Raw genomic sequence first — 18,212 nt, 5'->3', positions numbered from 1 at the left:
GGGAAAAGAAAAAATAAAAATAAAATATAGCATGTGGACGACTACCCCTAGCGGGGTACCATCTTCGTGTTTGCTAGGTTATATCTTTTATGAGGTCTATTGGGTGTTTCCTTTTCAGTTTTCTTGCGATGTTTGTTGTGTTGTTCGTTTCCGCTGCCAGCTGGTTCGGGTGTGTTTCTATTCTTTCTCTGTACCTTCTTGCGAGTCTGGTAATCTCCTCCTTGACCGTTGGTATTCACAGGTCTTTCCGTATGTCCTCGTTTCTAACGTACCATGGGGCGTTTACTATCGTTCTAAGGATTTTGGCTCGCATTGTTTCGATTTTGGTTATATGGCTCATTGCTGCTTTTCCCCAAAGTATTTTCATAAAAAATATATGAAAAAATATCTAAATAAAAGCAAAAGTTATGGACAGTTATAGCATATCAAGGAAGACAGTATGTGCTGACATTTATATATATATATGACTTATAATGTGTAGTAGTAGATTAAGATTTTAAATTTGGTTTGTTGCAGCGTGGTGGTTATCCAAAGATTGTAAATATTGGTTCTTCACAGACTGATCTATTTTATGAAAGCAAAAAATATTGGTTCAAAAAATGATAAGGACTGGTACCAACAATTTTTGACGTATGCAAAGTGTTTCTAATATTGCAAATATACAACTCTTTTTTATAAAATTGTAATAATTCCACCTTTTTAATTTAAAAACTTAATTTCAAATTCGCGATCATACAATCCTTTTGTTACAAAATATGTGTACGAATTAATGTTTTTGTAAATTGTAAAGAAATCTAAAATAGAGAAATAAATTGTAATCGTGCGTAGAGGAGCGCTGTATCTCTTCTTTTACATAAGTATTATCTTGCATAAAATAATACTGTGTTTTGAAAAATGATACGAACACTCTTTGTCAATTTCGAAAATCTTTATTTTAATTGCATATTTAGACCATAATTTAATTTATAAAATTATATTTGTAATAGAATTGCCACTCCACCAAGAATCCACTTACTAGCTCTCTCCTTAGTTCTTAAATTGAACGTCCACACGTAAGTAGGACCTCGTGATCGTGTTTTATACACAGGGCATTCATACATATTCTTTAAATCTTGTTTGTCCTGTGTAATCGCCCTAATATACATTATTGGTAATAATGGAAACAATTCTTTAAATCGAGAGTCCATGATACATCCTGCTTGAACGTCCCACCGTGCACCTTCCATGTACAATCCGTTTATATATGCGCCTTCTCTTGGTGCTGATCTGTAAAGTTTTAGTGAAAAATCTATTATTACTCTCTGGAATAAGATTTATATAAATTGTAACTGAATTTTGTTAATGATGAAAACTAGTGAATTTATTTAAATAAATGCACTTGAAATAAAATATTAAAAATATTTAAAAACACAGTTATGATATGTTTATTTATTAATACTTTAAAATATTTGCATATACACATGTATACATATATATGTCGAAGATGAAAAGACACCGGGCCTTCCCTCTAGAATTCTTTGGAAAATCCCCAATAATTTAATCTTTATAAGTTAACCCGATTATAATGGTCCGAGACTCGCGATAATGAACTTGGGTTCGAGGCGACAAATAGTCGCCGAACGTAACCGCGGTCACCGGATGAACGTTTTATCTAATAGAGGTATAGAATAATCGTATAGCTCTCCTTAAAAAGAAATAGTTGTAGGGACACTTGACAGTAAACATTCCAATGTTCTTTGCCCCGGGGCTCGCCACACACAGAACCTATTCTTCGGGCACGATGATTCCCAGATATCGATGCATCTCCACAGAACATGTTCAGCTAATCTGAGGGCCCGTTATGAATCTTAGGATTTAGTTAAGGTCCTTCAAGCGGACAAACAGTCTTTACTCTGACAGTCCTTAAGTCCACCACCTACTACGAGAAGATACGGGAAATCTGCTTTTCTCACGAATGACGCTTCCCGCTAGCAACTTTCTCTCAAGGGCGGCTAGCATCTTTCTCTTAACGCCAACATAGAAATCGAACAATTAACAGCAACGTCCATTTTCTTCACTTTCTGAACGAGGGTTGTCCTCGACGAATCCGATTATCTCGTACTCTGAGACCCACGTCATCATAGTTTTCCGCTGGAGTCTCACTGTGACGGAAAGAAACATTCTCGTGCGATCTCATCAACGAGTAAAACAATGTCTTTACGATCAGTGGATATTTCACGTTTTTAACAAAGAGTCCGAATTAGGCTTTGGAAGAAAGTATATTCGTTATCCCCTTGACCGCGGATTCGTTATTGAACCTAAGATCATTGTCATTATTATTTCTAGTATCTAACTATCACGGTTACTTGTAAAATTCTGTAATAATTATATTTGTACTAGTAGATATCTTCTCTATTGCGTAATAACAATGTCTAATCCAAATGAAGATTCGTTACACGCCCCTAATCATAAAGTTAACCCGACATATATATATAAGAAGATACTTCGCACAGTCAGTAGCTATAAAAAATATTTGTACATCATTGTACTTATTAGAGCATTTACAGAGCTACTAGTTAATTAGATTCATATATATTAAATCTAATGCCATCATTTATTGCTTCCCTTATGGGGTGACATGACTTCTAGTTCAGACAATACTTCGTTGCTCGTTTTCGCGATTATGAACTCCACTCTCTCTTTCGCTTAAGCATATAAGTCCTCGCAAGTTTACATCGCGTTCTCAAAAAATCATACCAACTTAATAATAAAATGAAATTAATAAATAAGAAAAAGTGAGCGTACATATACTATTTACATTATATGCAATCTATATTATATAAAATACTATAAATGAACCAACGATCTAAGTCTGTGTGCGTGTTTGTACGCGCGTGTGCCTCTTCATGCTCTCCATCTCGTCCGCACTGATCTTCGTGTCATTTAATAGTATTAAGTGATATATAATATAATAATATATATATATATATAATAGTACTCTCAAACGACTACAAAGAATTGATGCTGCGAAAATAAAATGTAGATTCTGCCAAAAGAAGGGTTCATTGAAAAATAAGAATGCGTATGTACAAATACTTTTTTCCGCCATTATACATGTGCGATAAGTATCCTCGATTAAAATCATACAACAAGGAGAAATAAAAATAAACGATAAAAATAAAGGATTTGAAGGAATGACGGAGTAATGTTTTCAATAATTACGTGACTTCTTCTTTGGTTTTTCTCAGTACTTCGCAATATAAACACATTTTGTCCAATGGCCATTCATTTCTGCGTGCGGTTTGTTGCATAATTGCAGTTAGAAATGATTGAGGATTGAAAAAACCACCTAGCCATACCGACGCTGGTAACTACATAATGATTCGTTATGTTATTAGAACAGATTAATAGATGAGCATAATAAGATTGCAATAAAGTTGAATAATAATGTTGTAAGATTCTTTAGATTATAATGTTAATTGGCAGAAACGGGAAATTCTGCGTTTGGTACACAATATTAATGACCCGTTAATATCGCGTGAAAGAAAATTCGTTACTATTCGTTACGTCTGTCACCTTCTCGAGGATTCGAATACAGTTCAAGCAAAAGATTGTTTACCAAATTTAGCTAAAGGGCATAAAATACAGGATACTAAAGGCGAGTATGCGAAGAAATAAAGCTGCTTGAAAATGTTAAATTTTATAATTTCTATTTTTTCTTAATGAAAGGTTTTTTAATAGATTGGAGCGATGTTCTCAATTAATATGAATTTACACAAACTCTATCCAACTATTTTGGATTCAGTTCAGGCAGATTCATATTCTATATACTACAAATTGTCTACAGATTAATCATCTTAAGATGAAAACACTTTGATTCATATCAGTTCACATCTAAACTTATTTTAGTTGAATAGATTTCAGCACTCTTTTACAGTATTTTTATACCAGAAAGGGGTACGAGGTATTAAAATTTCACTTTTTATGCGTAGAAACAATCGTGTGCGTTGAACGAAGTTTTATTCTGTTGCTCATTCAATTTTCCTATGTTTATTTTATCAGTTTGAGTTGAATTCCAGGCATGAAAATTTGCCACGAATTCAATTATCAATTTCACAAACAGAAACATTTCGATATTAATAGGGCATTGTTTTATACAATAATAAAAGTTACAATAATAATAAAAAATAAGTACATGTTTACGTTAAAATCTGCAGTCCAATTAGATAATTCATTTATTCGATACAACATATCCGTGAACCAACTGTTTAATCCTAATTCTGAAGGGTAAGCTCTTTTTGTCCAAGACGGCGGAACAGCATCCATCATTATATAATTTTGTAGATCTTCCATCTCAGGATTAATAGTTAATTCTCCCTATCAAAAAACAAGATCACTAATTAACTTTATTATGTCTGGCATTATATTACAAAGCAGCATTTAAAGTTTGAAAATTCAAAAGATTATGAAACTTCCTTCATCTATCATCAATAAATTTAAAAAATTATAATTTTTTCCATAAGCAGTTACATTAAATATAAACAATTTCGAATTTAATGTCACATTGCAATAGTTTTAAGTTGATCATTTTCTAATTGATTTAATGATGATGGAAGAATCATAGGAGAATGTCGCTTTGTCATTGCACTCATAGTATGGTATAATTCTACAATGATTTCTTACTTTATGATATATTTAAAAGTATTTTATATAACGTACAATTTGGAAGTTAGGTTCCAGAAACACACGTAAGAAACACTAGAGACCATGTAGCATTTGCGTAAAAAAAGTATACAGCAAAGATGTAAAAATGCATAAAAATTTGTCATTACTTTTAAGCCTAATTCTAATTCTTGCAGGGATCTTCTAAGTTCTTCACACAGTAGATTCATTCGTTCGCACTCTTGTAAAGCTACTGTGACAAATGGTGTACGATCTTCCACCTAGGAAATTTAACAAAGATTTCATTGGAGACGAAAATTGTTGCGAGATCCGACTTTCTGTACCCAATTTCGTTCCTCGGTCTATCTTCGATCTTAACCAGTTAACCGCGGAATTTAGTTCTCAAAATCCCTTACTGGGTGCGTAATTAAAATCAAGCAATGTCGTGTATACGCGTCGAACGCAGTTAATTATCCAATTAAATGCTGCAACGATTTTTATGAGCTTGAGATGTTTTAAATATCAGTACTGAATAACTTTTCTGTATGAGTGTATACATATATCCCCTACAACCACTGTTTGGCCTTAGTTTTCCAAAATTAAATACTCTGTACATTGTCAATACAATATTGAGAACCTTATATATTAACAATAGCATTGATAATAAATATTGATCGTCTGAACGCTCCTTTAGAAATTTCCGGTTTCCTGATTATTAATTTCTATTCATTTTAAATTTAGATTTATTAAGTAATTCATTAAAATTAGTAGTAGAGCGAGACAGTGAGTACCTTGCTATAAAGTTCTAGCATGTTAAATTCTTCTGGTAGTTTGTCCAATAAGTCTTCTATTTGTCCTTTTATTTTGTCTTCTTTCGAAATATCTCCGCTTGTTGTATCGCTGGCAGTTCTTGTTAGTATACCCAATAACGTTTTAAACAAATTTTCCACAGTTTGTGTTAAAAACCCTAATAAATGTATAAAATAAATTCTTCAGTGTATCAATTTCAGGAAAAGTCTTTATGTGAAATCGAGAATTGACTAAATTGTCTATTTGACATTATATTACGAATTCATCAATTTATGGTTTCTAAGGACAAATTAGAATTTTTTTTATTGGACTATTTCGAAAATTCGTCAAATAATGTACGTGTAAAATTTCTATTTGTGCCTGTTGGATTATTATGAGAAATAAATGCTTGTGCGTAGTATATGACAGCAAAAGTTATTCAACGTATTGAAAATAAATTTCTTTATACATAGACTCTAATATAAATGGGAAAAAGACACAGCAACCATTTATTTATATACAAATATATATAAAAGATGCCGATATTGTTTTCTTTTGTATAATAGTGTAATTGTTAAACAATTTAATCATTATTAACAGTCAGTTTTTAAGAATTCAGTCCGAAACATAGACATGTCTTTCTCAGATAAAAATTAATTGCATTACGCAATTATTACAACCAGAATTATTACAACTTCTAACTTACATTGTCTATAAACAACAGAGCCTAGCAGTCAAGGACCTCTCTGTAGGTTTCAAATTTTCCAACATCTCTATCTCTGGTATACATATACTTATACATATGTGCATATATAAAATGTAAATTATGTAGTAAATTATGGGCTATGATAGATACCTCAGAATTTTCTTAGATTTTCTTAAAGCAAAAAACAGTAAGAAATTAGGCCAGTTACTGAAAAACATGTAATACCGACCGCGTTAGTGAAATTCCGACATTAGTGAAATACCATATTACCGACGAAGGGTTAAGGAATATAATTAGTATATGTTAGCTTCATTAAACCTGCATATTTTCTTTTGCTTTTTCAAATTACACAATTGTTTATTACCTGAGGTATTATTGATTCATGAGGATCAGGACTGGGTTCCGCACTAATGAACAATCGATAGTCATCGTGTGGATTCTCCAAGCATTGTTCCATCTTTTTTTCTAAAGTAGGCAACCATTTCCTCACTAAATGGACATTTTGCAAAATTACCCAGTGGCCTTCGTTCGCCGAAAGTTCTATGGCTTCTTGCGCTATGGGTTCTTGGCCTTGACCCAGTGACACATTATGGAAATTTCTTCCTCCAAAAGTGAAACCCAATTGCATTCCCAGTTTTTCGACGTCCTGAATTTTTATCGTTGTCGTTATTGTAAATACATATTCGATGTGATTACGTTGATTTTCGTAACATGTTTTTGTATAATTCATTAGGTATCGATAATTCTTAATTTTAATTATCTTCGATTAAGGTTATAAACTGATAAACAAAAGATATGTCGTCAAAAGCAACAAAGTATAGGAAATGAGAAGAGTAAGAAGGTATTACAATTATATTGCATTAAAGAAAATGTTATTAAGTGTTGTGCAGTTTGGTTATAGGGTTATTGGTTGTTCAGGGTATTCAAGAATTATATCTCATGACTTTGGTAGATGATCCTACACCTTCAGATCGGTGGAGATTTATTAAAGAAAGATACCGTATAGTAGAATTTCAAAACCAAATTTTTTGTATTGCATCGTGGAACGAATATCTAATGGTGCACGTAATATCTGCAAGGAACCATGGGCCGCAAATGAATCGTTCTTTTGGAAAATGATCTTAAAGTTCCACTGGCTCTTATATTGAAATTACATTAGAAAATGTTTGCATTTCCCAGTTAGATAAAAACTAAGTAATGCCATATTAATGAACAAACAGAAAGGTATTCCTCTGAATGTATGATAATCTTCGCTAAATAAAATGAAGCATCCGGCTTCATCATTTCAAACATCATTACAAAATGATTTACTTTATGGAAAAATCTTTCGCATAAAAATTGAATAGCGTTGAAGAGAATACGATTTGGTAGGTGGAATTGCAGAAACATTAATTACTGCATGATTTCGATGTTTTCGAATATGTTGTAGAAATCGATATTTCAAATAACCTTTTCCTATATAAGAAGTGAATTCGCTTAGTTTTCTGGATATTCGCGAACAACTATCGATATCACTACAGTGAATTCTGCATCCGCAGTTCTGCAATTGTGACAGCGTATGCGTTAGTTTTAGTTAGTGGTTACCGATTGCCGGTCACTTATCTTCTCTTTGAAAACGAGGGTCGGGCGGGTTTAAAGGCTTTGTGCATAACGTACACATGCGAGGCTGCAAGAGTCTGTTATAACTGGTAACTTATAACTCAATTAAAAGTGAATATCATCAATGTATCGGGTTCAAATATTAAATAATTAAATAAATGTTAATACACAGAAGATAAGTGACAGACAGACCGACGCATACGCTGTCACAGATGAAGAATCGTAGGCAGAAATATAATATAATCGAGCCGGTAGTTTCTTAACAATATATTGAAAATTAAACAAGTTCACTCCTTATATACAGTATGTTATACAGGGTGCGCCGTTAGAATCCGGACAAAAGAAGTTTTGTGCAGAAAGTTGTTTATTTAAGTCAATACACAAAAACACATGAAAATGTTGTTATATCTCATTTAAAGGGTCCTTGCTGAGAACTTTTATTCTATGTAACCACCCTCTGCCTCTATGACCTGCTCTATTCTTGCTCTAAAGCGCGAGCACGCTGACTTCAACTGGTCGCGTTTAATTGTCGCGAATTCTGACTCGATAGCAGCTCGTAGGGAGTTGACGTTGGGGTGCCTGCATTTATTAGTTTGTCTCTCGATAACGCCCCACACGTAATAGTCCAATGGGTTTAGGTCGGGACTGTTAGGAGGCCAGAAATCTTTCGACCAAAACATGTCCACATTGTCAGAGAGCCAATTTTGAACAAGATGACTTGTGTGAGCAGGTGCGCCATCTTGTTGAAATAAATACGGCCTTCCAGAAGCCGTAATTTCCATCCACGGCTTTATTACTGTCTTCAGGACCTGTCAGAAGTTCCCGGATCTTCCAAAATCATGTCTTGGGCCCTTTGAATAATTTCTGGCGTCCTTGTTGATTTTTCCCTAACCTGAACTTTTCTCGCCGGAGAAGGAGAACCCTTCTCGAACCACTCTGAGGCTGCGTATCTCTTAGCAATGTCGTATACCGTCGATCTTGGGTAGCTAAAGAATTTTATAATTTCGACCGGCGTTCTCCCGGCGCGAAGACTTTCTATAATCGCCGCTCTTCTATCGTATTCCGGGTTTTGCTTAACGAGTTCTGTCATTTTGAGGTTATAGAAGACTTATTGACATATTTAACTAACTTCAGAGTCAATCAGCACAAACATCTGAATTCTAATATGGTGGGAACTACAAATTGAATTCTGTCCGAATTCTAACGGCGCACCCTGTATAGGTAAAAGTTGTTCAAAATATTTCTACAACATATCCAAAAATCATAGAAATCCGCGGGTAGATAACGTTGCTACAGTTTCACCCTATATATCGTCATATATTGTATACAATAATATACATTTATATTATTATTAGTATAAGTTAATAGTGCTATGCATTAGATAAATAAATAAGTAAAAAATCTTCAGTAAGGACTCCTGATATTCTAACAACAAAATGACGTTCAGTCTTGCACGACTATTTCGTAAACGTGCATAGCACGTATATATATATGTGTGTGTTCCACATATTTTGTAGTCGCAGAATCGTGTCTTAACTTCGCGGTTGCGCGCGTCTGATCGCGAATGGGAAGAAGAATGAAGAGTAGACTTCGTTTAAAGGATCTTGCTACGAAGTGGGAAAAGCAGTGATGTCTTTTAGTAAGCAGATTGTGAGGTTTTCCAGGTTTAGGGTTAAGAGTAATTAATGATATTTTCCATGATTAGGATATTATTCAAGGCGACGAATTGCATTAAAAATAGAAGTAATGAGAGCAATCCCTTTTTTGAGAAGCTCCTTTATAGCTTTGTTACTTATCTGATCATGTCCCGATGCTTTCCTGGAGTTTAGACGACGTATTAATTCTATACCTTCCAGAGATGAGAAAGGTTCAATAGGAGGAGACACCTGGAAGGGAGAGTGCAAGTATTCCGTTACTTCAGACATTAATTAGGTGACTTGCAAACAAGTTGGCTTTTTGTATAGAGTTACGCGCCCACCCACCATGCGGATAGCGACGTGGAGGGATTATTTGCGGAGGATGGGTGAGTTTCCTGAATTCCTCAAAAGCGGTTACGTCTAACGATTGAATACTTCGCGCGGCCTGTCCAGCCAAGGATGATCGGAAATAGTGGAATTTTTGTATCGGTGTTATTTGTTTATTTGTTTATTCCGATCTATCGTAGACGAGAAAGAGTCGTAAAAGGAATACCAATTCTCGATGGTGCCATTAAAAGTAGGCAAATGAATCTCTGGTAATTTGGCCTCGTAATAATGGCCTCGTCTCCGACGCAATGAGGTAATTTTGTCTGCGGTTGCCATTGTTATGGTGGATAGTGAATCGGTAACGCAAGGAACAAGCTTACTTCGTTGTTGTGATTCGTGACTGACTTGAGATTGCCTAGCTGCGGCGGGAGGCTGCGTGGTTGCGTTCTTCAACCACCGGGTTTAGTCTCCTCAAACTTGACAGCTCCCGGCGTTACTGACTTCGCTGGTGTCACGTCGGAGACACAAGTAATCGCGAAATTAACGGATCGCCGGTAATCTCCTCGCGTCGCGGTTCCAACGAAATAATTCTTTCACGAATAGGGTGAAGAAAATTGAACTTAGTATGCAATAATAAAATTTATTATAGAAATCCAACAGAGTGAAGGTTCAAGCGTTACAACAGAATAGTTCGGAATGTTAGAACAGATTGGTTTGAGATGTTACAATAGACTGCTTCGAACGCTAGTTTAGGTGGATTTTTCTATCGTGGGTCTAGTCCCTTTGGAGGGTGTATCAGAGGCGCCTTTTTCGTTATTGTTTCGATAGCTGTGGCATGCAGGGTGTTTAATCTATCCGGTTAGCGAGCGGCCCTTCTTGAGCGGGTGGTCTTCTTGAGCGGGTGGTCTTCTTGAGCGTGTGACATTTCCCTCTTCTTAGATTCGCTTTGCTCCGTTGAGGAGTATGGCTCTGGTGGGTCGCCCGATTTGGATGATCCCGCTATCTTCATTTTCTGCAATGTTTTGGTAAGTAACCGTCCTTTGTGCTGTTGATGTCTGCTCGATCCTGTTTACGCGAGCGGTAGGGCATACATTTTTGGGAAGTGATCGGTGTAGATATTCGAAAAGTTTACATTTGTACATTACGTATATCGTTCCTAGTCCTAGGGCTACGATTCCTAATATTTGTAATGTGGATATGCCATATCCCTTCAATGAATTTATGCGTCGCTCAAATTGCAGGGTATTGATTTGTATTTGCAACGTATCGATGTCGGCTTTATATCGGTTAAAATTGTGAGTTACTCTTGGAGCTGTTTCTAATATTTTCTCTAATATTGGAACGTCTTTTCCTTCGAAGCTGTATATACTATTCTTAAATTTGGTTTCGTAAGAGATATTTTTATGTGATCCTCCTATTTTCATAATATTATGGACGTATGTGATTATGCACCTGGTTTTACTGCTAATTACACTTGGTTGTCTAATTTCTAGGATTTTATGTGTCTTACATGATACGTCCATTTGTACATTTTTCATAGGAATAATAAAATAACTGTTTTCTGTCTGCAAAGGTACGAATGTCAGTCCTTCCAATTTAATCGATTCTCGATTTTCAACGTGCTGAGCTACCGATCTACTCCATCTTTCTCCAAAGTCTTCAAAATTTTAAATAATTATTCTGTGATTTTGTCTATCTCTCATGTTGCTCTCTGTCCGTTCGCTTGGTAAATGAGTGTCTCTGAGAAATCTCTCAGAGCTGGACGAAATATTGCTTCACATGACAAGTAGTAAAAGAGGGCACTCACCTCCAATAATCTTAATCAACGAGTCAGCCGAGGATTGATGTGTAGAATTTGCCAATATCATAATATTGGCGATCCTCTTACGAGGATTAAATAAAAGTTATCAAAATATCGAACGACATTACATCTATATTTTTTACTGAATGTGCTATGAATATGATATTCGAATTTGAGTATTATATGTATTATATGGCAGTTCGAAAATGTTTCCGTAAATAACGATAAATACATAAAATTCGTTGAAATTGTGCAAGAATCAAATACGGAGGGCAGTATACGTTGCACATACGTTTTTTTGAAATTCACAATAAACAATGAATTTGAGTAAAGTGTGTTAGGCAAAAGTACCGATACGCGACGGTACTACGTAGCCATGCTATATTATGTGTCGTGGTTTTACGGTTTTTGTGTTTATTTTTTTTTTTTATTTTTATTTTTTGGACTTAAGCCGCTTGGGAACGGAGCTTTTGTGTATTCTTGTTTGTGTTGTATTTTTGTCCTGAAACTTGGCTGCAAAACAGGACTCTTCGGTACGTTGTACATACAAGAAACGAGGAATGGCAACTCTTTCGAAGAACGCTTACTGATAGATCGCGAACTGCTAACTTCAGCTATTAACTTTAAGTCTAAGTTTTATCATTTATAAATTTTATACGATTCGTGTATGGAATTTAAAAAATAGAAAGAATTATTTTAGATAAATTTCTGCTTTTTATTTTTTCTCTTCGATTTCTTCAAAAGAATATAAGTTTTTACGACCGTTCGCGGAGAGACGCGTCAGTGAGAGGCGTAAATTCTCGCTACGATTCGGGTAATCGACGCCGCGAATTAGTCGTTCCTCTATTTCGATTAAGGCAATAGAGGTAGTTCAAATGAGTTTGACATTGAATTAACAGGGTTAATATAAACTTGTATACTTAAAAATATTTAATATTAGAATCAACACGTCACAAGTTATTTAGCGATAAATACAATTCGTTTGTTACAGGAATTGGACTCGACTTCAGGATATCTCTCGATGTATTTGTTAGACTAAGCGACTTTAATTTTATTCGTCAGAACCTCTCGAGGCATTCCGTTTGAATCCTCAAATGATACTGATCGCCCTTCGATTTTTTTCTTTGTCTTCTCTGGGAAACGACCCCCACTACGCTCGGGTCATGCCACCGTTCGCGCCTATGATCATGTCACGTAAAATAAAAAAGAGAAATCGAAGATGAAAAATAAAAGATAAAAATAAAGAAATAAAAATAGAGAATTTATTTCTTAACACTTGGTTTACACTAACTACAATTTACTTCTGAACTCCAGCCGCGACTTTTCAAGACTGAAGTTCTTACAACTTGACTTTCGGCGGAATCCGATTCTTTTTCTTTGTCATTCCTCAATGTCCCCACTATCCATGCGTTTGTTAGGTGTTCTCGAACATTGGGCGAAAGGACCGTTGGGATATTGAGGGTTCATTAGGCACCTCGCTTCGGCGACATACATTGTCGCTGAGTGCCGCCACATCTTTATTTCCGTCATCGGCCCATCGGTTCCGAAACGCGGCCTGGTCTCTGATGTGGATTGAGATGTGCTTGTGTTACAATCACGTACGTGGTATTCTTTGTGTAGATGAAATAACGGACCGAAGACGAATCGACGGTTCCAGAACTCGTTGCTCGATGACAACTATGCGCTTATCGTTACATTGTATGTTTTTCGTCGGCAGATAAGAGGATATGTCTGCGACGCTGGAGGACCGCGAGCGACGGTTGGAAATATGATCTCTACTGAGCCTCGTGGCGTAACAAAAATCTCAAAGAAATCGTTGGTCACAAATTATCGCTTCTCCCAGAGAAAATGTTAAAACTGTAATCCTTACACTGGTTTTATTCATAATGTGTCTACTTTTTGCAGGCAAATACAGGAAAAGTAGAATCTATTGATACAGTTTAATACCCAGTTATCATCCAAACAGATGAATCCATCATTATCTGTTGCATATCTCTCTTTCCACTTTGTTTTTTTTTTTGTATTTTTCCTTTGTTTTTTTTCTTGCTTTTAATTTAATACAAAATAAATATTTCATTCTATTTGATAGAAAATAAGTGTCAACTTAAGGATATTAGTGTGAATCAAAAGATATGAATGGTAAGCATAGTTTTTACGTTCTGGAGGCTAAAATAAACTATTTATATAAATATTTCTTTTATATACGGAAAATAATGTTCTTTTTCAAGTATTATACAAATATTTCTTGTATATTTGAAAAAAATATTTTCTCCCAAACATGAAATACATATACCTTGAATATTGGAAGAAAGTATTTGTATGTATATTTAAACAGGAAAAGATTGAGTCTATTTTTAACGTTTAGGGTCACGTGCTGATAAATGTTGAAATAACACGTGTTAATAAGGGAAGGAAGATAAAATTGTAGTTTTCATGGTTTGAAGAAAAAGTGGAGTAGCACTAAAAGACTAAGAAAAAGAAATGATTAATCCGAGAACATAAAGATTCAGAAAGAAAGTGAGAAAAAAGGCAGTTCGAAAGCAAGTTGAAACTATTCAGAGAAATAAGAGGCTAGAGTGATAAACGATCAACGTAAAGACGATAAGAGGAAACGACAGATCGATACGATAATACGAGAAAAATTAATAAGATACGGAAAGATAAAACGGTGCCACCTACCGGGTGAAAAGAGAACATATTCAGATGATAACGATGGTAAGTCAGACAGACAAATAGGTAGACATAAACATAAGCAAGATAAGAAAAGATAAAGTACCTTTTACATCTTTGTGGCCCGATGTGGTTGTCATACCGACTTAGAAATTTGACATTTGTTTCAGCGTCTTCTACTTTTAAACGACGTTAATTCCATAAAATACTTATTAAAGAAGAATCAATGGGAGCCAACATCATTCATGCGTACTTCCAGAGAGAGGAGATATTTGATCAGCAGTTGTATTTTTCGAGTACTTTAGTACTATTAGAGAAGAAATGAGAACGTTCAAGCTTATGGTTATGGTTGTTCCCGGACTAGTACCGCACAATGCGACTTATTTTGTTTTTTATTTCCTTTGCGAGTTTGCTTAGGTGTTTTTTGTTTTCTTTTGTTCTATGTTTTTGCCATTTTGCTTTCGCTTATCTTTTTTCTCTGGTTTTTTCGAGGATGTCTGGTGGAATTAGTTTTGTTTGTCTAATGGTTGATTCAGGTATAGTGGTTGCCGGTGCTGCTTCTTGTATAGTTTCTGTAAGTGTTGTTACTGCTTGTTCGATGTGTTCGGGCGTTTTCAATGGGATGTTGCAGTTGATTTTGCTCTCGACTATTTCTTTGACTGTTTGCCATTTGGTGGATTTATTGCATAATGTCTTTGAGTTATAATAAAGTATTGGCTTGTTTCTGTATGTAATTATTATGGGTGTATGGTCGGAGCGAAACTCGAGGCTGGGAACTATATTTATTTTATTTTCGTTTAGTTCCTTTGTGACTGCAGAATCGAGTAGGTCAGGGATTTTGCTCAGGTCTGTCGGCCAGTATGTCGGTCTTCCTGTGGATAATATATTGAGAGTGTTTTTCCAGGGTTCTGCCTCGAGGTGTAGTGATTCTTGATCCCCATGTTGTGTGCTTTGAGTTGTAGTCTCCTGCTGCGATAAACTTGTCGCCTAATTGTTGGAAGTATTCTTCCCACATTTGTGTTGTAATTTTGTGTCGCGGTGGTGCATATACTGCTGACAGCTGTAGACGGTTGCTGCTAGTTTGTACGGTAACGGTAGTTGCTTGTATGTGTTCTTTACTAACTTGGCTGTGTAGGTGGTGTTTAATGTCATTTCTTAATATTACTGCGGTCCCTGCGTGTACTTTTCCTGAGGGGTGCTTGGTATCGTATATGGTATAGTACGGTATTTTTATGTAGCTTTTTGTTGTGAAGTGCGTTTCTGATACGAGTAGTATGTCTATGTTGTTGTGATACAGGAATGCTTTGGTTTCAAGGGCCCTTTGTTCTAGGCCGTTAGAGTTCCAGGCAGCTATTTTTAGTATGTCCGTTTTTACTTTTTGCTTAGCATGTTTGTTATCAGTTGTATCATAGCTGTGATTTGTAATGATTGCTGTTTGAATGCTTCGTTTAGTTCGCTTATCGTTCTTGTTAACATGTCGGTGCTTTTGATGGATTGCTTTAATAGTTCTTTTATTTCTGTAGCGTCGTTGGTGTTATTGTTGTGGTTTTGGTTGGCTACGGGTGTTATTTCCTTGGTTGCTTGCGCGTAGCTTCGACTGCCAGAGGTGTTGGTATTATTGTGGTTGATGTTCATTACGTGCTGTATTTTTATTGGTGTCTCAGCTTCTGCCCTGTCTTGTTGTGTGTGGTGGTAGTTATATGTCCTGCTTCTAAGCGGCGGAAACAGTTTACGTTGGAGTATTTTTCTGGCTGGGCAGCCTTTGTAGCTGGCTGGGTGGTTTCCGTTGCAGTTGTAGCACTTTATCTCGTTTATTTTTCCCGTGTATGGGCAGTACGTTGTCAGCTGCTTTTCTGCGCATTTGACGCACACCGGGTTTCTGTTCCAGTAATTTTTTGTGTGCCCATATTGTTGGCACCGCATGCATTGAGGTATGTCTTTTTTTTGTCTGGGTGGTTCAACTGTGATTATTGTGTTTAAGATTTGTTTAATGTCGTAGATTTCCTTGTTGTTTTTATTCGGTTCTAGTTCTATTAGGAACAGTGGTAGTGGTTGTTTGGTATCAAATTTTGTTATGTTGTTTATTACCCTTACCTGGTGTCCGATTTTGACTAGTTCGTTACATATGTTGCTTGTGTTTGTTCTTGGGTGTAATCCTCTGATTACTACTTTGTAGCTTTTATTCGATTTCAATTGGTAGGTGTGGTATCCGGCGTTTTTTTCCTTTAGTAGCTTTACCACTTCTCTATAGGTATCTGGGGTGTTCGTTTGCACTTTTATTTGGTCTAATTTTAGTTGTTTGATGTTGTAATTTTCTTTGCCTGCCATGTTGTTTAGCAGTTCGAGGAGGGGGTCTATTACCTGTGCGTCTATGTAAATTGGTGGTGGTTTCGTGTTGTGTGTTGGTTTTTTCCGTTGTGTCTGATTCTTTCTCTTGTGGCAGTGCACTGAAGAGGTTTTGTAGAGGAATTTCCTGGAGCCATTGCTTCCTTTCTGTTTCTGCAGTCCTCCTAGTGTTTGCGTTTGTTGTTAGTTTTCTTCTTTTGCTGGGAGTTACGACCTTCCAGCTTCCGTCTTGTTGTGTCAGTTCGTTGTTGTTAGTGTTTATATCGTCGCTCATTTGCGTGATATCCAGTTCAGTTTCTGTACATTCTTGGATTTCCATGTTTTTGTGTATGGCGTATGTTTCGCCGTTGTTTGATATCCTGAGCGGTGGCACTCGTTGCATTTTTTTGTTTTCCCTGTTTTTCGCACTTTCGGGAGCACTTTCTCTCCACGTCCGGTTTCGTGAGAGAGACCTCTCCGGGCGCCCGGCACGTCTGCACTCTTCGGCAGTCAAAAGGGAACTGAATACATATACTTGTGTGTTCAAAAGATTTTTTTATGTTTTCGCGGTAGTTTCGGGTTAGTAAAAGAAAAAAGAAAAAAAGGAATAAGCATTAAACAGTTTGCCCGTTATAAATATTATTTGCAGGTCGCAGCGATGTGTTTATAAGCACACAACAACAGTAAATCAGTGATCACACCATGCTGACGCATACGTTGCCTTATAAGTCAGATTCAGCATAGTAGTAGCAGCAGATTTCTCTAAATATTTCGGAAACTAAATGAGTTTACCCCCTATAGGAAAAAAGTTGAGTTTCACAACATGCTTAAATTTCATTAAAATGAGATTTGTAGCTCCGTTTATGTATAATTACTAAGATTAAATATAAGGTATGATATAACAAAATTCTTGTAAGTGTTTAATCCTCAAGCACAAAATATATAAAAAGTTTCTTAAATTGGGAAAATTATACGATCCTCTCAATTATTTTAAAATATTCCTGTCTTTGATCCCTAAATTGTAAAGCAAACATACATGAATCATGGATGACAAATAGCACGGCAATGACTCTCTTCCTTGGTGTGCAGCAACGAGATTCTTTAAGTGAGGTGGTGGTATAAGAGCAACGAAAGTTCCTGGTAAATTGTCTCTTAATATTCCAAGAGTATTAATTAGATCTATTTTGTGATCATTTAACATAGACCATGGAGATATTACACACGTATTAATACAAAAATCATTACTTCCAATCATCAACGAAATCAACTGAAAAACATAAAAATGTAGATACTACTGCGTAAACGGTTAAACAAGAAATGAAATTATAAATTTCATTAAAAAAAGAAAGAAATTGCCCAATTTCATACTTGCATCTAATTCTTTTAAATTGTAATTATAATTTTCAATGATATTGCAACTGTGTGTCTAGTGAATAAAGAGTAATGTAATTAACTTTTGAAAATAGTTCATCAGAACTGCATAGAAATACTTCTCTAATTACAATGCCAATAATTTCATTATGACCTTTCTTTCTTAGTAATGAATATATAAAGACCTTGGAGAATTTCTATTTTAATATTTGAATATAAATGGTAAACGTAGCATTGTGAATAATAGTAGATTATATATAGTAACGCAAGCAATAATGTTGCTAATAATTTAGATTTTATGTAAATTTATATTCTATTAATCGGCTGTTAATTTCAATGATCATAT

The 18,212-nt window shown here is 35.5% G+C and overlaps 1 protein-coding gene across 1 annotated transcript; it reads right to left on the bottom strand.

Annotated features, from left to right (window-relative positions):
- Nucleotides 1-909: 909 nt before the first annotated feature.
- On the bottom strand, nt 910-16,498 carry LOC132915332 (dynein beta chain, ciliary-like). Its single transcript, XM_060975135.1, has 8 exons — nt 16,265-16,498; nt 6,501-6,782; nt 6,137-6,141; nt 5,433-5,631; nt 4,812-4,922; nt 4,183-4,356; nt 3,202-3,350; nt 910-1,266 (listed from the first exon to the last, which is right to left on the bottom strand). Exons 1-8 carry the CDS (start codon nt 16,496-16,498, stop codon nt 972-974), a joined length of 1,449 nt encoding a protein of 482 aa, XP_060831118.1. The 3' UTR covers nt 910-971.
- Nucleotides 16,499-18,212: the final 1,714 nt, after the last annotated feature.

Source organism: Bombus pascuorum, chromosome 16 (assembly GCF_905332965.1).
Source record: "Bombus pascuorum chromosome 16, iyBomPasc1.1, whole genome shotgun sequence".
Classification (NCBI taxonomy): domain Eukaryota; kingdom Metazoa; phylum Arthropoda; class Insecta; order Hymenoptera; family Apidae; genus Bombus; species Bombus pascuorum.
The sequence above is the reverse complement of the archived record's forward strand: the minus strand, read 5'-3'. Positions and strand labels throughout refer to the sequence as shown.

Coding starts and splice junctions, on each gene's coding strand:
- LOC132915332 (XM_060975135.1), bottom strand. CDS start 16,498: ATGGCAGGCAAAGAAAATTACAACATCAAACAACTAAAATTAGACCAA. Junction 4,357..4,811: donor AATTAGAATTAGGCTTAAAA/GTAATGACAAAT, acceptor GTTTTTTGATAG/GGAGAATTAACTATTAATCC. Junction 3,351..4,182: donor ATTGGACTGCAGATTTTAAC/GTAAACATGTAC, acceptor ATCATTATGTAG/TTACCAGCGTCGGTATGGCT.